At 36.0% G+C, this 19,065-nt stretch overlaps 1 protein-coding gene across 3 annotated transcripts in view; it reads right to left on the minus strand.

Moving 5' to 3' along the window:
* Positions 1-3,799: 3,799 nt before the first annotated feature.
* The window catches only part of TBL1XR1 (TBL1X/Y related 1), a 106,040-nt gene continuing 90,774 nt past the window's right edge, over positions 3,800-19,065 (minus strand). For all 3 annotated transcript variants that reach the window (XM_063442693.1, XM_063442692.1, XM_063442691.1), the window contains 9 exons: positions 16,811-16,874; positions 12,595-12,692; positions 11,708-11,768; positions 11,007-11,128; positions 10,665-10,739; positions 9,733-9,860; positions 8,937-9,102; positions 7,953-8,054; positions 3,800-6,322 (listed from right to left, as the gene is read on the minus strand). In XM_063442693.1, the coding sequence (XP_063298763.1) occupies positions 6,296-6,322; positions 7,953-8,054; positions 8,937-9,102; positions 9,733-9,860; positions 10,665-10,739; positions 11,007-11,128; positions 11,708-11,768; positions 12,595-12,692; positions 16,811-16,874 (843 nt within the window). In that variant the 3' untranslated portion in view covers positions 3,800-6,295. The remainder of the gene's footprint in view (positions 6,323-7,952; positions 8,055-8,936; positions 9,103-9,732; positions 9,861-10,664; positions 10,740-11,006; positions 11,129-11,707; positions 11,769-12,594; positions 12,693-16,810; positions 16,875-19,065) is intronic.

Here is a 19,065-nt window from a genome sequence, read left to right on the forward strand (position 1 = left end):
ACCGTTTAAAAAAAAAAAAAAAAAAAAAAAAAGATAATCTTGATTCTTTTTCCGCTTCTGCAATTTTTTTTTCGCTTTTCTTTTGCATAGGTTTTCCATCTTATTTATTAGCAGTCTCAGTTAGTAGGCACATTGTCCTGTTTGCTGTCTTCTTGTTGTTCAATTAGTAGCCAACAGGTTTGTTTTTGTTTTTTTTCCCTTTCCTTTCCCTTTTTCTTTCCCGTTAACTGATTTTCAAGGTTAGATTTGTCAATTTCCCAATTGTTGGCTAGCTGAAATTATAATGAATAGATGCTATAATTTTAAGCAAAGTTTTCCCTTTTATTTTGCAGTTGTTATGGTGTAATCTGCTTCCAATTTTCAGCACCCCTTTGTTACTTAGATAAGTGGTATGTACAAGAGGAGTCACGGGGTATATGAATTTTGTTTTTGAATCAAAGATCCATAATCTCGCTCTCTCTATTAATAAAAATTATATATATATATATTTTTTTTTAATTATTTTTTTTTTTTTACCTGCAAATTACTTCACAATTGTTCTAGTTCTAAGCAATGTTCATCGCTTTCTTTTTACAGTTGCTTAGTGCTTTATAGTATGTTAAATATTTTTCTTACAGTTTCAGCCAGAGTTTTATTACTTGGGTAATTGAACTATTTACAAAGGGAAACACAGGGTATCTGACCTCTTATTTTGCATTAAAGAGTTATAATACAAATCTGGTATTTCATTAGCAATTGTACAATATGAAATACTATTATCAGCTATATATAGCTATTGTTTAGTTGTTATGCAAACTTGCTTGCTTCTGAAGAACAGCTCCGACCTTCGTATATTCCAGCTGGTCTTTGGCTTATGAGGTTTTCACAGTTTCTCTTCGGTGGCATTTCGCCTTCGGTAAACCTCGTCACGCAGTTTCTTCACCCTTTTCTAGCATGTCCGTTATAAAATACACCGCCCGAGTATGTTAATCCGATTTCCCGGCTCCCCTTCTTGTATCTCATTTCTCCCCTCTATGGAAATGTGGCACAAGCTCTAGAAGTTAAACTCTGAGTAGTTGAATATCCAATACTGATAGACTCCGTATCTAGCAGCTTAGTTTTTTCAGCCGCATACTCTGCACGTAGCATCCTCACGTCATCGCACCCGCCCCCCTCCAAAAATTATTTCAATTTTTAATACAATGGACAATGGATCCAAAGGATGACAGGTGTAAGCAAAGAAGAATATAGTGCATACCTAGGGAAGATCCAAGCATAAAGATTATAATAAAGGGAAGAAAAGTATCCCCTCAAAAGTATTAGAGTATATCACGGTATTCAGAGACCTTCTTCACTTCTAACATATGATAGAGAAAAAGTGGGTACTCATTTACACGGACAGAGCAGTGGCATCCTACATCTCATCTAAATGTTATGCTTGGTTAGAAAAAGCACCAATATTCAGGAGAAACGTGAGAGCAGCATAAGAGATCTACAATCAGTATAACAGTAGTTTAGCAGAACAGCATTTACAAAAAGAAAGGGCACAATACCCTCAATTTAAAAGGTATCATTTTTAGAAAATCCACTAAAAAGAACAATATCAGATGGAGAAAAGATAGAATACTCTAGAATCATCTGACATTATTTAGAAGAAAATGAATAGCAAAAAAAAACAAAATTGCAAAATAAATATTTTAAATATAACCAGATAGATATTTAATGGATTTATATTGTGGCTAACCAAGATCATTATGAATACTCAAAAATAATCTTAAACAAAAGAAGAAATGTAAAAAAATAAAAATCAAAACAAAAATCCAGACAATATAATATCAAAATATATTTTATTCTGGACCTCTTTCAGATCTGATTCAAATTACAGTTGTCAGAGAAATAACAATGCAATGGGTAAATGCAACAAAAAAAAAAGTAAAAAACTGGAAAATATGGTTTGGGGAAACCAGGGTAAATTATGATGTAGAACCAAAATACATCATAAAGTGTAATTAGCATTGTCCAGGACAGTACAGAACACCAAAAAAGTAATCTGTTAGACAAGTTATCATGAAAACCAAACAATAATAGTATTTAACATGTACAAAAACGGCTGAGGGCTGGTTCAGATCTTTACAACATTGGTTATATAGAATTGAATAATAGAAGAAACGATGCAGACAAGTGAATCCAGTGCTGTTGATGGGCTCACAGAATTAGACTTAAAGGGATTTGTAGATTCAGAAAGAAAAATAGAAAGATCAATAATATATTGTGAAACTAAAGTTATTTCACAGATATTCTGCAGTGTCACAATGGAAACTCATGTATAACTTATGTCATATCCAATGGCGGTTGTACAGAAAACATTACATTGTGAAGTGTGGGTAATTATTAGCCGATAATACAGAACACCATTGCCTGAATTCTTAATTGCCTTGATTTGTATGTTGGCAAATTAAAAGCACCATTACCGGATGAAGAAATTCAGAAAATGCATTTCTTACATTGAATAAAAGATGGAAAAAAAGAAAAAGAAAAGGAAAAACAAAAACTATTTTTGGGTGATATCTGGAATAACTCAAGTATAAAAGTAAGGGAAGAGGGGGGGGGGAAGCAACATTTTTGGGGTGTAGCAGAAGTAATTAGCAGACTGTGTTTCATAGATTTGTGTATTTTTTTTTTTTTTTTAAATTTTACACTTTTATATATATATATTTTTTTTTACATTAGATAGAATTAAACCGTTTTATATCCGGTGCCTAAATATATAAAAACAGTCTCTCTTTTATTATATATAAAAAAAAAAAAATTTTAAAAAAAAATCTCCTTATTCAGAATAAGGGGCTACTAAATATGACCTACTCAACCTCTTAATTTCAGCACACAATCAAAACATTTGTGTCTATTCCTGGGAGCACATTTTTCTTGGTGGTTATTGCACAGATTTATTTTCCATTTACATCAGCCACATACATGGTTAACAAGGTCAAATGCTAGGTATTCTGAACAATTAACTTTTTTTAATATCTATTTTTTATTTTAAAACGGGGGGGGGGGGGGGGGGGGGAATCCTAGACTGGTAACAAAACATTAAAAAGAAAACATTAGAAAGGTGTCAAAGTCATGATGAAGAGTGAATGAAGTACACAAAAGGGGAGGTGGTAGATTCATATGTAATTTGGAAACTATGGACTTTGTGACCAGGAATTAGGCAAAAATCTTTATATCATGACAGTTCTGGCAAATAAAATGCCATGAAGGGGAGGATAGCCAAAGCCACAAAAGAATGCTAGAGAAAAGAAAGAAGGAAAAAAAAAAAAAAGTTGCCTGTGTTGCATAACAGGAAATAAAATATACATGGTAAGCCATGGATGCACTGTGGCTTAAGCTAGATTTTCTATAAAAAATAAAAATAAAAGGTGCTTGCTTGTAGTAGGGATACTAGAACTAAGTAACAATAAAGCTTTTTGTTAAAGCTGACCTGTATTGTAGCTTGAAGTGCAGATCTTGCGAATTCAATCAATTATAAAACCCCAAGTTATACTTTAAATCCTTGCCCAGCTCAATGTAAATTTCTCTCAGTGTAAATGATTTAATGTTAAAAAGGGAATTAGAACTAAAATGTGTCAATGCTTTTCCACATTCCTGGAAGTGATCAGAAACTATGCCTACGCTTCCTGTATGTCAGAAAGGAAGCACCACCATGTCCTTTTCACTTCAACAAATGTGAAGAAATCAATATAGTACAGGCAGGCTTGGATGCTAACCTATTGGTAGATGTTATTTTTGGTGAACTAAACCTCACACATACAACCAGCTGTAAAATGCAAGTTATGTTTATTCATTGAAAAGAAAAGAAAAATATGCACAATGTTACTGAATTAAGAATTATTTTAGATTTCTTCACAGAGCATCTCTCTCAATGGTGGCATTTGTAATATTCACAAAATCGAGGGGGGAATTTCAGTTTTGTTAAAACTCATTGTTGCAGAATTCCATTTGGCTTATTTCACAGTCAAACATCAGCGACTCCTAATCCAATAGTAACTCCTATTTCAAGTTAGAAGCTCATCACTCATTTCCTGAATGAGGTATCTGCAGTTTTCTGTTTCACTATTTAAAATAAAGGGAGAAAACAAACACACTATTATGGTATGAGGGATTACTTATGCCTTTTTGTTTTACTCTAAAACCATTCTTGTTACCACAAATACTGTTAGACATCTGTTCTAAGGCATAATTAATGGACCTGGCAAGTATAGTCAAAAATAAAACTTAAAGAGACACTGTAAGGACCAGATTGAAGTGCTTATGATGCATGGAATCCACAGGTTCCAGGTACCACTTCACTACTTAACATAGTTGTTCATAGTTTAGTAGAGATTCTCAGTCCCAAGCAGTCTGAAGGTAGGTTTTCAATGACAATGTGTTGCCATTTAGTGGCTATGTTTCCACTTCAATCCATACCAATTCATGCCAGGGATTTAGGAATCGAGTTGCAGAGAACAATTACCCCTGGTATTGCATGAAATGGAGCACTACCTCGGCTATATTATCATCAGGCTCCAAGATGGAGTGGAACAACAATTTCTACTAAAAGGTGAGTAATCAGTTTTGAGGCAATGTGGGACACAGTGCACCATAACATCTTCAATAAGTGGTTAAAGTAGTTGTGGTGCCTACAGTGTTCCTTTAAGCACAACAACAGTTTGAATGTTTTTTGTGTATATATCATTTCACACCAGGGTTAATGTGAATAGTCTGTGTGCTTGATTTCCTCTCTTAAAACCAACCTTAAAACAAGTCCACCCGCAGACAATATAACAAAGGGCAACACAAGTAAGCGCTATGGAGCTTGAATCACAATGGTGGGAAGGATTTTTTTTTTTTTTTATTTCCAAAAATATTTATAAAACTTTAAGGAAAAAAGGCATTGATACAAATCTGAATAGCAGCATAGAACGTTTACAGTTTAAAAGAAAGACAAAGACAAAAAGAAAAAGTATTGCTGAAAACTCAACAAACTTTACAAATGATTTGTGCTGCCTGCAGGAGTATACATAGTAGAAGGCTAAAAGAACTGATTAAAATGAAAGTTTGAGGTCTTAAAATTGCTACAAAGACGGGTTCAATCTAGATTGGTGAACAGCATGGTATATCATCTACATTAATCAATAGGGGCAAATACTGGGATGTTCTTCTGCGATAGGAGACCATGTTAAAAGATACTTTTGAACACTGTAATTTGGTTACACTCAGTTTCCAAGAGAAAGTGGACTTGCTCCATATTTAAATGATATGGATAATAAGTATTTCACCAGTAATCCTTTAAAAGGATCACTCCAATGGCAAAGATTAAAAAGTCTCTTCTAAGTATTGAGGAAAAAAAACAAACAAAAAAAAGCCCCCCTGCCCCTCCCCCAAAAATATATTAAAAATTGTATTTTGCTCCTATTACAGTAGTGCACAAGTAAACCATAATAGGTTTATGGTCTAAGTGAAACAAAGACACTAGTGTCTGCTGTCTGATCTTCCTTTGTGTGCCCTTCAGGTTTGACAGAATTATGTCCCAAATAAACATTCAGCTATAAAACAGCAGTTTATCTAGAACGTTTTTTGTTGCTTTTTTTCCTTTTTGAATGTGCCCTTAAACTACTACAAGCAACTTAAGCGACACACAACTGTGTACCAAATCAATGCCATTTCTCTTTTTCTGTTCAAAGACTGAATTACGGTTTTCTTAAGAAAATAAAGTTACAAATGAGAAGGGTAAAGGGGTAATTCTATGCAGTCATCAGATAATTCTCTCCACACCCACAAAACATGTTTTAAAGCCAAGAACATACTATTGCTCAAGTAAAATAGCCCATGTTCTCTGTACAGGCGAAATGGTTGATAAAAAGGGAAAAAAATAAAATAAAATCTATAAAAACACCACCATGAAGACTGGAATTCAGGATGGAAATAAAAATGTTGATTGTGTTTTTGACCACCATCTTCCAATTTGGTACATTTAAGTTCTCTGCCTGTGCGTGTCCAATCCTTTATTTCTGTCTTTTCAGATATCCGTCAGAAGAAAGGATTCCAAGTGCACAGATATTTACCAGTCGTGACATAAAACCTTTGTCCTCTTTGAGGTGCAACATTTTGCAGGGATTTCTTTCCAATTTTAAATATGAATGTATAATGGTTAATTTCGGTTTGGCTGTAGTGGACTGGCCATGGTTAAGTGGGACTATAGCAGTACATGGGTCAGGGACAGTCATTTTGGCTATGTACACATTCATAGTCGGTCCATGGCTTCCAACCAGTAGCGCTATTTTCGTAGGTCTAATACACAAACCTGTATAAAACAGGGAAAAAAAATTGAAAAGAAGTTACTTTGATGGTAGCATCTTAATACATTCAGTGCTCTAGAACAAATAGTTTTGTTTTTTATTTACACAACAGCAATTTTTTAACCACAAAAAATACATTTCACATACCATAGTCTTCAAATATAATATACGATTACATATCAATTCAATTATATATTAGTATCAACATTCAAAGGATGAAAAGATGTGCTGATCTTGGAAATTGCAAAGCTCACAAGAGAAACTGTGCTGAGCTACAGAGAGTGCAACGAGTAGAATTTTATAAAACAAAGTCTGCTTTTTATTTGCTAATAAATATCCCTATTAAAAAATTGCATGTGCATGTGGTTTCTTACGCAGCCATATTTCTCAAAATCTGGGGGGGAAATTGGGTCACTCATTATCAGAGGATTTTAAATATATATATTTATTGTGCTTGTTAGCACAGCCACAGAAAAACAAACGTGCAAGAATTGGAAAAACACACTTTATTCATGAGGATAAACAGGAAGTTTAAAAGGCAGGTTACTATATGCTTGACAACCATTGGCGTTATTTAAAATTTCCCTTCAGGATGCATTTAAAAATCTGCAAAGCAGCCAGAGTCAAACGTGGTGCTTGGGATTTTTTACTAGACACTAGTTTGCATGACAAATTATTTATGGAATTGAAACAAATCTGGCTTCCCACAATTATGTTTGGCTCAACAAAACAAGGCTCAACAAAACAAGAAATTAAGAGCCTTTCAATATAGAATTTAAATATATGACGTGCAAATTAATAATCAGAATGTATAATATGGCACCAGCAGTCTCCAGGCCAAGAATTTTTTAAATTTATACAGTTCATAAAAACTCCAACCTCTGAGTGTCATATATAATATAATACAGAAATATACTAGGGAAGAGTACGAGATAGCTAAACCCTAAAACGAAAAAGCACAAAACTCAGAGAAGAGGTTAAAAACCACTAGTAACACTTTGCTTACACAAGCCAAATTATTTTTATTTGTTTTTTACTTAAAGGGACACTATAGTCACCTGAACAACTTTAGCTTAATGAAGCAGTTTTGGTGTATAGAACATGCCCCTGCCGCCTCACTGCTCAATCCTCTGCCATTTAGGAGTTAAATCCCTTTGTTTATGAACCCTAGTCACACCTCCCTGCATGTGACTTGCACAGCCTTCCATAAACACTTCCTGTAAAGAGAGACCTATTTAGGCTTTTTTTATTGCAAGTTCTGTTTAATTTAGGTTTTCTTATCCCCTGCTATGTTAATAGCTTGCTAGACCCTGCAATAGCCTCCTGTATGTGATTAAAGTTCAATTTAGAGATTGAGAGACAATAATTTAAGTTAAATTACATCTGTTTGAAAGTGAAACCAGTTTTTTTTCCATGCATGCTCTGTCAATTATAGCCAGGGGAGGTGTGGCTAGGGCTGCATAAACAGAAACAATGTGATTTAACTCCTAAATGACAGTGAATTGAGCAGTGAAATTGCAGGGGAATGATTTATACACTAAAACTGCTTTATTTAGCTAAAGTAATTTAGGTGACTATAGTGTTCCTTTAAATGTGCTGTAAACACATTTATTTAAAATAAAAGGTTTTACTTACTGAACCATCTGACGCACTTGCTCCAACTTTGTCACCCGCTGCATTCCAACAAACCTCAAATATTCCACCTGTACCTCGATAGCTGTGAACTAATGCACCCGTCTAGGAAAGGAGAAATAAACGAAACCGCAAAAAAATGACTCCACAAGTGAAAGTTCAATTTGAAAACTTTGATATATTTTTTTAATATTAAACACAGCAGAGACTAATCTAAACACAACTACTAGTAGAAAAATGACACAGAAAATGTGCAAAAGTATGTTTAGATATTCCCTCAGCCAAGTTCACGCGTCCACCCTAGCTGGAAGAATTCAATAAGGATGCAGCCTACTTTTAACATGTGTGACTTATTTCTTACTGCGCCTCAGTGGGGACAATAATCAAGAGGCCTTTTCAAACATTTTCAGTTATTCACTTAACATTGAATTAAATCTGAATTTTAGAAGTAGTCAATCAGTAACTTTAACCAAGTTTGAATGTTATTCCCAAATCTGCTAATTCTAGCCTGAATTTTGCCACTCTGACTTAATTCACAAAATGTAATGTTTAGTGAAAAAAAACTGTATGAGGGACGTAAAGTCCTGCTCTCTAGCCACTAAGGAACACTATGGAAAATACTGCACATGGTCTGTTAATGTTTTTAGGTCATCTGCAACATAACCTACACCTAAGACTGCAGGTGGCATGGCAAAACTTATTACTGTAGTTAGGTCAGAGGTGACTGGGAGAAGCCCAACACATATCACGCAAGTCATCATTATAACCACCAAAACAAATAGGTGCCCAACACGACAATTTATGGTGCTCCTATACATAATACCAATGTATAACTAAATAAACAGCAATATTTGCCCATGACAATAAACTAGCCTAACGTGGGTATAGAATACCAGTGTTCAAATGTCACACAAGTGTCAGGACCCACTGCTAGGAGTACCACTGCTAGTAAGACTGTACCCTTATTGGAAATTAACTAAATCATACCTGTGTATTCCAGATGTGTACACATTTGTCAAATGAACCACTGGCGAGGTATCGGCCATCAGGGCTAAAGGCTACACTGTACACAGGCTCCTGATGTTTAGTCAGCGTGTGAATGCAGATTCCTCTGTCTACATCCCACAATCTAACAGTAGAATCAAATGACGCACTGCAATATAAAAACAGAACCCAGATTATTACAGGGGAAAAAAGGTTACTGTGACTTTACCGTTCAGCAGTGGGGAACAGGTTAAACTTAATAAAGAGATATTTTGGCATGAAGCACCAACATATGTTAAGTAGTACCAAATATAAACTGCTGCTAGAGTATAGTCGTCCCTAACAAAACAGACTACATAATATAAAGGAGGAAAGCATATTTAAAATAGTGAGATGAAAGAACTGTACTTACAAAACAAACATACAGTGCTTCACTAAAAGGGTGGAGATAATAAGGAAGGTTAATACAGTGAAGAACATCATACAAGGGCCAGATTAAAGCTTAAAAAAAAAACTGGACATAACTGGACAAGTCCAAGTGTAAAATAAAAGTAGATGTTGAAAGAGGTAAGGGAATTGAAGGCCTAAATGATTGCACTTCTGTCTAATTCTATGTTTTTACAGCACACAGTAAAACTTGTTTGTAAATATGCTGAAAAAGGCACAGCTTCAATAAGCTTCACTCAAGAATACAAGACTAAAAGTAGATGCCTACTCAGACACTGTGAGCAAACTGAGCGATAATGAAATTAATTTTGAGTAAATCAACACTGGTAATACATAAACTGAAACTAGTTACCTTGCTAACATGAGATTAGCATTTGGATTATTTGTTCCCGGCCCAGTGGGGCTCCATTTAATGGTGTAAATTTCTTTGTTGTGTGCTTGCAAATCGTGAACACAACTGTCTTGCTTCATACTCCAGATCTATAGTGGAATATATTACATTTATACATATAGTTTTATACAGATCATCTAAAAACTTACAATAACAAAAAGTTCATAACCAAAACATATGAAATTGTTATCGGACACATCTGTACTAAAGCACAACAGAATAATGTAATTTAAATTTGACAACTCATCTGAATACAATTTCCATGCTTTTATCCATCTGCATTAGTTGGTTCTCAAATAGTCTGAATGTGGAACTTGGTATTACAAACTCAATGTTTTTTATAATGATTTACTCATTGCCATGAACACAATGACACTATATTACATTTAAAATGTATTCAGAAGACAAACAATTTCAATGGGATCTAAATGCAATAGTAAAATTTTGTTTTAGAATCTTTGTTACATAAGGAGACCTATAAAATGTGTTGTGAAATCCGACTCAATATTATCAGACCCCTTCTCATAACCCACATCTTTTCCTTTGTTTTCCCCATTAATGCATATTCTCAATTTAAACATACTACTCAAGCAATGAATTTCTTATCATATGAAATCAGCCACCTTCCTAAGACCAACCATCGCCAATGAATCTGTCCTTTTTCTCTCTCTCTCTCTTCAACCTATCACTAATTTATAAGAATTCCGCAGTTCTTTTGCAAACTAAATAGTTAATAAATAAATCAGCAAATAAACAGTGGTTTGGTTTTATCATAGGTGGGAATTTCAGTAGCATTATTGAAGGGAAGCTAATGACATTCCTCCAAAAATGAAGTACTGATAATTTTTGTTTTAATAAAAGTCTTGAACATTTGTCGGAACTGGAACATGTACCTTTAATGTCATATCATCAGAACAGGATGCAAGAAGGTTGCCAGTAGGATCCCATTTTATTGCATTCACTTCATTCTAAAAAGGCATAAGAAAATTACACCAATGAGTCAAATTGTGTATATTGCTTTTAAACAGAAATCATTTCTTAATATACTTGCTATATGGCACTTTAAGAGGGGAAGATTGTCTGGGTTTAAGCAAGCACATTCATCTTTGGATTTACAAATACAAGGCAGGTCTAGGAGTTTTATATACAAAAAAATATAAACACAATACAGAATTTAGATCACATTGCACTATACTGTTCTATATTATCTATTATACATATACATAAGTACTTACAGTGTGTCCCTGGAATGTCTTTATCGGCCTATCCTGCCCCAATTTACAGACATGGATGCACATATCTGTACTGCATGATGCAAATGTATTGTTACTTTGCCAGTCCACATCTAATGCAGGTGCTAGAGGGAAAAAAAATAATATATAACTTTAGACACAAAGACAGAACATCAACACAAATAAATAAATATATCCAGGATGAATTTCCGTAATTCAATAAAGAATAAATAATTTGCCGAAAACAGCTCTCCAAAATTAACTCCAAGCAGCTGCAGTATGAATGATTAAGAATATCAAGATACACATCACCAAAACAATAAAATCTGAATGCTGATAAATCACTGAAATATGTTATTATGCATAATGAACATTGCCATTATCTGGGTCTTAAACGTGATTATATTTCATATTAAATATCATACTCACATAGCACCAGCACTACTGCTCATGCTAAATCAAGTTTTCTTCGGTCTATGTGTATTTAACACATAATCCTTAAGGTGTTTAATCAATGCTCAACAATTCTAGAAGAAAACATTGCACTTGTATTTTTTTTATTTGGGGGGGGGGGGGGCAGTTGGTATCTAAGCAATTTTGCAAATCATGAAATCACCAATACAGATCAAACTACACCAGTGTTTGATACATCCATTTGAAACAAAAAACATGTTTCTTTTTTCAAATGAAATCTAAACATTTACCAGAATGAAAGGGAAACTGCTGCTTTGCCTCCCCAGTGTGTGCATCCCAGATAATTGTGGTCTGCAATGAAAGCACATAAAAACAAATACTCATTACAAAACATGAAATCATTTATTCTCTAATGGTCACTTTATTCCATCCCTACAGTTATGCGTTTCACGAGCAAGTTGCAAAAACTAACATTGTTAATTAAGGCTATTCACAATAAAGTTGCATACTAAAATGTTTAGGAAGGCCATTCAAATTTTTTGCTTGCACAGGCTACCAAAAGTTAAAAGAAAGATGAACTAAGCTGCACAGAAAACGCTAAATTGCCCATATTAATTTATTTCAACTTGAAAAAACAGAACAGTCTCTAAAATTTGATTCATTTACTAAATCAATCCAAATTGTAACCCTTTAAGTGATCAATAAATTTGGGTACGCTAATGTTCTGGGATTAGTAGTTATATTTTAAATGTCTCTTGAGTTACTTTGATATTCTTTGGGTACAAATTCTTGTTATCAGCTTGTCCAAATAGTAGGAAATCACAGAGCTAGATCACAAATTCAGTTTTTGTTTATGCTTAAATGTAGAAGTTGTCAGTGCAAAGTATGCATAACTCTAAATGTCAATGACTGATTTACAGCAATAGACTGATATACAGAAATAGAAGGAACTACATTTGCTATAGACGAGGTTTTAACACATTTCAATATTTTTTTTTAGCCATCTATAAAGAGTTTGATGGACAAAAAAACTATATTAGTAAGTACATTTGCTTTACTAATGTAACAAAAATAGTAAACATGAAAAAGTATTAAATATTAAAAGACTTTCCGAGATCTTCTATTAAACTTCCATGATGTCAGTCTGTGTGACATTAAAAGTGGAAAAAGAGTTTACCTTGTCTACTCCTGCACTTAGAATGAAATTTCCTTTCTTGTTCCATTTCAAGGCAAATATGGGTCCCTTGTGTTGCCCCAAGGTGCTTGCGAGATTTCCTGGATAATTTGGTAAAGTTATACATGATGCATTAATATCAATGTCAACATATCAAAAATGAAATGCGTAGGATATTCAATCAGAATAAAGTACCGGTAATTATCCACACACCAACTGAAAAACATCTGGTAGGTACAAGATTTAATCTAGATGCTGTGCTAGCCAAATAGTTTATTTTATAGATTAAAATTGTTACCAAGACGGGGTTTTCTTAAAATGGACAACGGTTGTACATACAACTATCCCAAACAGTATGCCATAATTTCTAGTACATAGTAGCATATACTAAAGCATTACTTTGGGATGAGGAGACAGAGTATGCAAACTACATGTGGATTAAAATATTGATCACGTAGCTGGTAGAAACAATGGGACCACAATGGTTAAACTCGACAACCAATTATCTCATGAGCAAATGCATATTATACAGGTAGTTGATACGTTAGACTACTGGTTTACTTAATACCTGTATGTAAACTCCTCTATTTCACTATCATATATGTACTACGTCTTGTCAACTAAACTGAAAACCTAAAATAAAGATGGTCAAAAACAAAACAAAAGGACAAAAAAATAACTAGTTTTAATCTGATCATCTTAATCATTTAATAGCATTTAGCTTTAATTATATATAAAGAAATTGAGAGCCATGTTTTGTACAACAGATATACATTAACGTTATTACAAAAATCAAATAAACTTCACTGCAGAATTAATCACATCAGTTATGTATTACAGCTTTGTATTTGTTTCTTTCAGACATATTTTTTGCATCATGGCATAACACTTAACACTGGCAAGTGCCCTTGGTCAGTCACAGATTATTATTGTTCTTATTTAATCTATATTGGTCTCTGGTCTCTAATGGTTTGGAATGCAATTCCGAAATTGATTTCTAAACTATCATTTGGAAATGGTAAGTCTATTAAAAACCTGGTTACATTAAAGTATTTACTTTGTGGAAAGTTTTTTATATATATATTTCAGTTAACAGAGACATTTGAAAGGAACACTACAACTTTAAGAATACAAATGTGTATTCCTAATGCTATAGTGTGCTGTTGGCTGTTCCCATCCCTCATGTGTAGGGAGTGCTCCCTCGCAGCACTGGCCTCTGCAATACCAACCCGCAGCATTGGGCATGCATGTATGTAGCATAATATCTTTGCACTGCGTTAATCAAATTTTAAGCTGCATTTTACTCTGCTATTTCGGTGGAAGCGCCTCTAGTGGCATTTTAACCCTGTAATAAAAACATTCCTGAGGGAGGTTTAAAAGCACCCAAACTACTTCATTGAGATGAAGTGGTCCTGGTGCCTATAGTGTCCCTTTAATAGCTTTGAAAAGTAATGCACTAATGAAGCTTCTATAAATGTGTAGCAGATTGGAAATTATAATAAGCTCAAAAATTTCAGTTTGGACAATTTGCTCACATCTGAGGGTGTTTCTATTACAGGTACATACTGAAATTGTCAGACGCGTGTTTCTTTTAAAAAGATACTCACCTACATTAATGAAGGAAGTATAAATGATTAAAAATAAAGTGGCTTAAAGGACCACTCTAGTGCCAGGAAAACATACTCGTTTTCCTGGCACTAGAGTACCCTGAGGGTGCCCCCACCCTCAGGGACCCCCTCCCGCCGGGCTCTGGAGAGAGGAAGGGGTTAAACTTACCTCTTTTTCCAGCGCCGGGCGGGGAGCTTTCCTCCTCCTCTCCATCTTGATCGCGACGTCATCGGCTGAATGCGCATGCGCGGCAGGAGCCGCGCTCGCATTCAGCCGGTCGCATAGGAAAGCATTTATACAATGCTTTCCTATGGACGCTTGCGTGCTCTCACTGTGATTTTCACAGTGAGAAGCACGCAAGCGCCTCTAGCGGCTGTCAATGAGACAGCCACTAGAGGATTTGGAGGCTGGATTAACCCTCATTATAAACATAGCAATTTCTCTGAAACTGCTATGTTTATAAAAAAAAAAAAGGGTTAATCCTAGAGGTACCTGGCACCCAGACCACTTCATTAAGCTGAAGTCGTCTGGGTGCCTAGAGTGGTCCTTTAACAAAAGTGAAATTATATGCACTTTGTGATTATAATTATGTTAATGAAATATATATATAGCATATCCAAATATCAAGAAAATTATAAGGATTAGACAACCGACTACTCCAATCATAATTGGAAAAGGTTTGTAGAATAAAAAGAAAGCTTTGATAAGGTGCAGTAATATAAACTGTAGATTTGAGCTAGATTACGATTTGATGCATTCTGTGTTTGTACGGGTCATTTGAAACCACATGAGGAGTACATCTCTGCTCTGTTATCAAACAAAAGGAAGGACCCATGAACAGTAAAATTTGCTGTGATTTGAAGTTGCTGCATTTGCAATACATTTAAAGGTTTTACACTTCAATCAGTGAGAACTTCCCTGTTATGAAATCAGCCAATCAAAATGCCCCAATATTTTTTTTATAAATAAACAAAAACAAGCCCTGCGCTCAAACTCCCACTACTCTCGAACAACAGCAACGACCACAGTACACATAAGCCCCAATACATACAGTAAAAAGGTTACCTGCGCTCTTCCCAAATCCCTATGCACATTTAAACAAATGGAGGTTATTTAGTTACTTCAATGGCAATTAGAGGGCTGCCCACCGGTCACATCAAGGCAAACCTCTTAGTTGGGTCATACACCGACTATTCACCTTGCTTCCTTGAGCTTCTGGCAAAGATATCTCTAATGAGACAGAAAGGGGTATTTTTATAAACCCCTACATGCTTATTAACCCTTAATAGGGAACACATGGGATGGGCGGCAGAATTGTAACATAGCTGTGTGATACAAAAGTGAATACAAATACACAAAAACAATTCCTGCGCTCAAACTCCCATTACTCCTGGGCGGCAGCAACGACCATAGTACACATCAGCCCAAATACACACAGTAAAACCAAAGAGAAAAAAATCCTTCTAATGGCCATTGGAGTAACAAAATAACCTCCATTTTTTTAAAAAAAATTTCCAATATCTTTTTATGACATTTTTCAAAAAGTTGGTTTTAACTCAGAGTTTTAGAGGCAGAGCAGAAATGTTTGGGAGTTGCATCTCACTTAACCGCTTTTTACTCTAAAAGTTGTTAGATGAACTCCCAACTACCATAATCATTTAATCATTTGTTGTGATTCTTAATGACAACTGTTATTTGAGAAATATTGCATTACATTGCATTGTAAATGAGAGGGGGCAGGAAGAGAACAATTATACTTTAAATGGGGAAGGTGGTACAGATGAGGCAGGAATTAGGCTGCAGAAAGTACTGCAAAATTGTACAAAAAAAAAAAATTGTAGAAATAAATACAAAAGTTGGTTAATGCCTAGAGTGTCCCCGTAAAGGAGCTGGTTTTCAATTTCAATATTTAGTGTGCCTATACTTTCTTTGCACCACTAACATATAAGGAAACTATAATGTGTCCGATCTCAGTTTACTTACATTTTTTCAACTTGCATGAACTCACAAGTCAGATTTCTACACTACCGTATGTGCCACTGCCGAGATTACTTCTCAAATCTAGGCTCTGAGTAACTAGCTAAGTCCACACATGTGAACAGTGCTTTGAGACAAGAAATATGGGAACAGTTCGGTGCACCTGTACCCATTAAATACACTGCTACCAGCAGCAAAGAAAGCCCCACTATAAAAATGTTCCTACATTCATTCTTAATAAAACAATATTACAACTGTGATTTGTTGATAAGTTTGGCAAGAAAGGGAATGTGACAAGTAAAGTAATTCGAACATACAGCATCACTTGTGCACAAAGAGAATGGAACTTAAAACAGACAAACTTATTAATGTGTTTTATGTGTAGAGAGATGTGAGCAGAAACCAATCTGAAATAGGCTGCAGTGCAAGCATAGAGCTGTTCAAAAGTAAAGAAAATTGAATATAGCCTATATTCAGTATGTTAAAACTGGTTTGAAAAATCACCTAAAAGCAATAAATGACCCAACAGCAGGTAATCAAGGAAGTAGCTATCAAATGATGCACTGCTATAGCAATATAGTACAACAATTACTACAACAGAGCAGCACACCACAATTGTTAAATATATAATTACCATCTTTAGTCCATATTCTGGCAAAACCATCATACGATCCCGTTGCTAGAAGTGTTCCTTCACTCTGATTGTAAAATAAAAATAAAATGCTTTAATAAATTAAATCCAAATCTAGTATACACAAACATGTAATATACAAAAATAAAAACATGAATGGCGCAAATAGGAAGCCATCCAACAACAAATCCATAACTCCAAGTGGGGACTTGCAGGCACAAACAATACAACTATGTGTACAGGGAAAATACCCCTTCCTTCTCTGAAGTGCATGAGGGATGGTGTGGGCTCACAGCTGTCACTTCTCCAAAACACTGCACGCATAAGCAGCGCCTAAATCTGCATGCATGGACAGTGTAACGGTTTCTTGTAATCTAACATGTATGAAAGCAGCCTAGATCAATGGATTGATATTATTCAGAGCACCTTCAGACTTTTTACATTCACATTAATGAAAATAAAACATTTTATATTTTTCAACTAATTACTTTTAAAAAAAACAAAAAAAAACCACAGTCCCTTTTTGTGTATTTTTACATTATCCCAATGTCTAACACTACACAAGGCAAGGCCTACATGGGTTTTGAGAACAATGCTCAGATTACCTTAGCAGACCTGTTAAATATCCTAAAGTGAAATACAATGGGGGGGGGGGAAAGTATTAGGCTCTATTAACAGTCACCATACTATATTCTATGAGCACACAAATGGTACCAAAGTATATTTTAATAAGGAGCAGTTACCATGGAAACCGATGGGATATGATTGCTGACTGCTTCACAATTGTTCTTAAAGTAAATTTGCAGTGTTAACGGTATTTGTTTGCTGCACAATAAAAATAATTTGGCAAAATCTAGCTAGGCTATTTTTTTTAATTTATTTTTTAACAAACTTTTTGAATTTGCACAACAATAAATACATTATTTCACTATATATTTCACGTTCCTTCATATGATTTTACAATATGATTCTTAACAGAAGTCAGCTTATCGTTACAGAAAATGTGATGTGTTAAACAGTGAGCTTAAAGTAACACACAAAGCACCCTGACCACTAAAGTGTGCTGTAGGGTTTATGGTGCCATGCGGGCCATTGGCATCTTCCAAGGGTAAGCAGTAGACAACATAACTGATACACAGGGTCGGCCACATTCCGGTGGTGCAGGGTTTAGCTCAATGGAGCCAACAGAAGCTCCACAGGAGGCTGCAACTGGTGCACCTCAGGTAATGTCAAACTGTTTGCCAATTGTGGCTGTAATGGTTATGGTGCATAAAACAAATATTTGATTTTGACTGAAAAAAAGGTGAAGTGAGAGAATAGAAGTAGTTTTCGTTTTGTTGATTTTAATTTTTTTGCACTCAGGGTCAAAATGCTTGAGTAGTTTGTCTAAAAATTGGAAGTCCCTGAGGTAACAGTTGCCCACTTCCTCGCCCACCCTAATGCATACGTTTACATTTAAATTTGCAATATTAGGGGGGCGGGGCCGGGCCGCCGAGCAGAGCGGTCGCAGGGAAGACCAGCTCCCGCAAACAACGACCCTGTAAGCCTGCCAAACTAGAATTTGCCCACCTAACTTACCCATCACTGCGACCCTCGATGGCAGAAGGCTTCCGGAACCGGGGAGAGGCTTGCTCCCCGAGTTTTAGTCCCCCGGAGGGGAGATCTCAGCTACAACTGGCGGGAACTCTCTTGGCGGTGAGTGGAGTGGACGGCCGCCGCTCCGCTATCCCGCTTTCCGATGCCTGAACGACACGCTACACCAGTGCGGACCCGGCCTCGGTCCCCCCCCCTGTGGGCCGGGGGGGTGATCCCGGCCCTCACCCCAAGGCCGCACTCTGAGACCACGCTGTACCCAGAAGGCCCGAAGCCTGAATCCAAGATGGCGGAGGCAGTGTGTTAAGGAGTCAACTCACTGAGACCGCTGATCCCCGCCGGACAGGCATGCTTAGGGAAAATTCATTGCTTGGGAACGAGGCCTAGTGGGCGTTGTGACGGGGAGAGGCGACCGATCTACAGGACTGACGTGCACTGACCCGAACTAACATGGAGTTCCAGCCTCGCTGCACACCCCTCATCTCCCCATGCCCCTCCAGCAGTCCCAAGAATGCCACGCATGGCCACAGACCCCAAGATGACCTGCCTCAAGAGATGTGGACGGCACCGGCAGTAACCAAAGCAGCGCATAAGTCTATACACCAGTGCCAACCAAGACAGGGGTCTCCTGGGAGGTCTACAGCTGGAAAACCACAAGCGGCAAA

The sequence above is a fragment of the Pelobates fuscus genome, chromosome 2, assembly GCF_036172605.1.
Source record: "Pelobates fuscus isolate aPelFus1 chromosome 2, aPelFus1.pri, whole genome shotgun sequence".
In the NCBI taxonomy this organism is placed as follows: domain Eukaryota; kingdom Metazoa; phylum Chordata; class Amphibia; order Anura; family Pelobatidae; genus Pelobates; species Pelobates fuscus.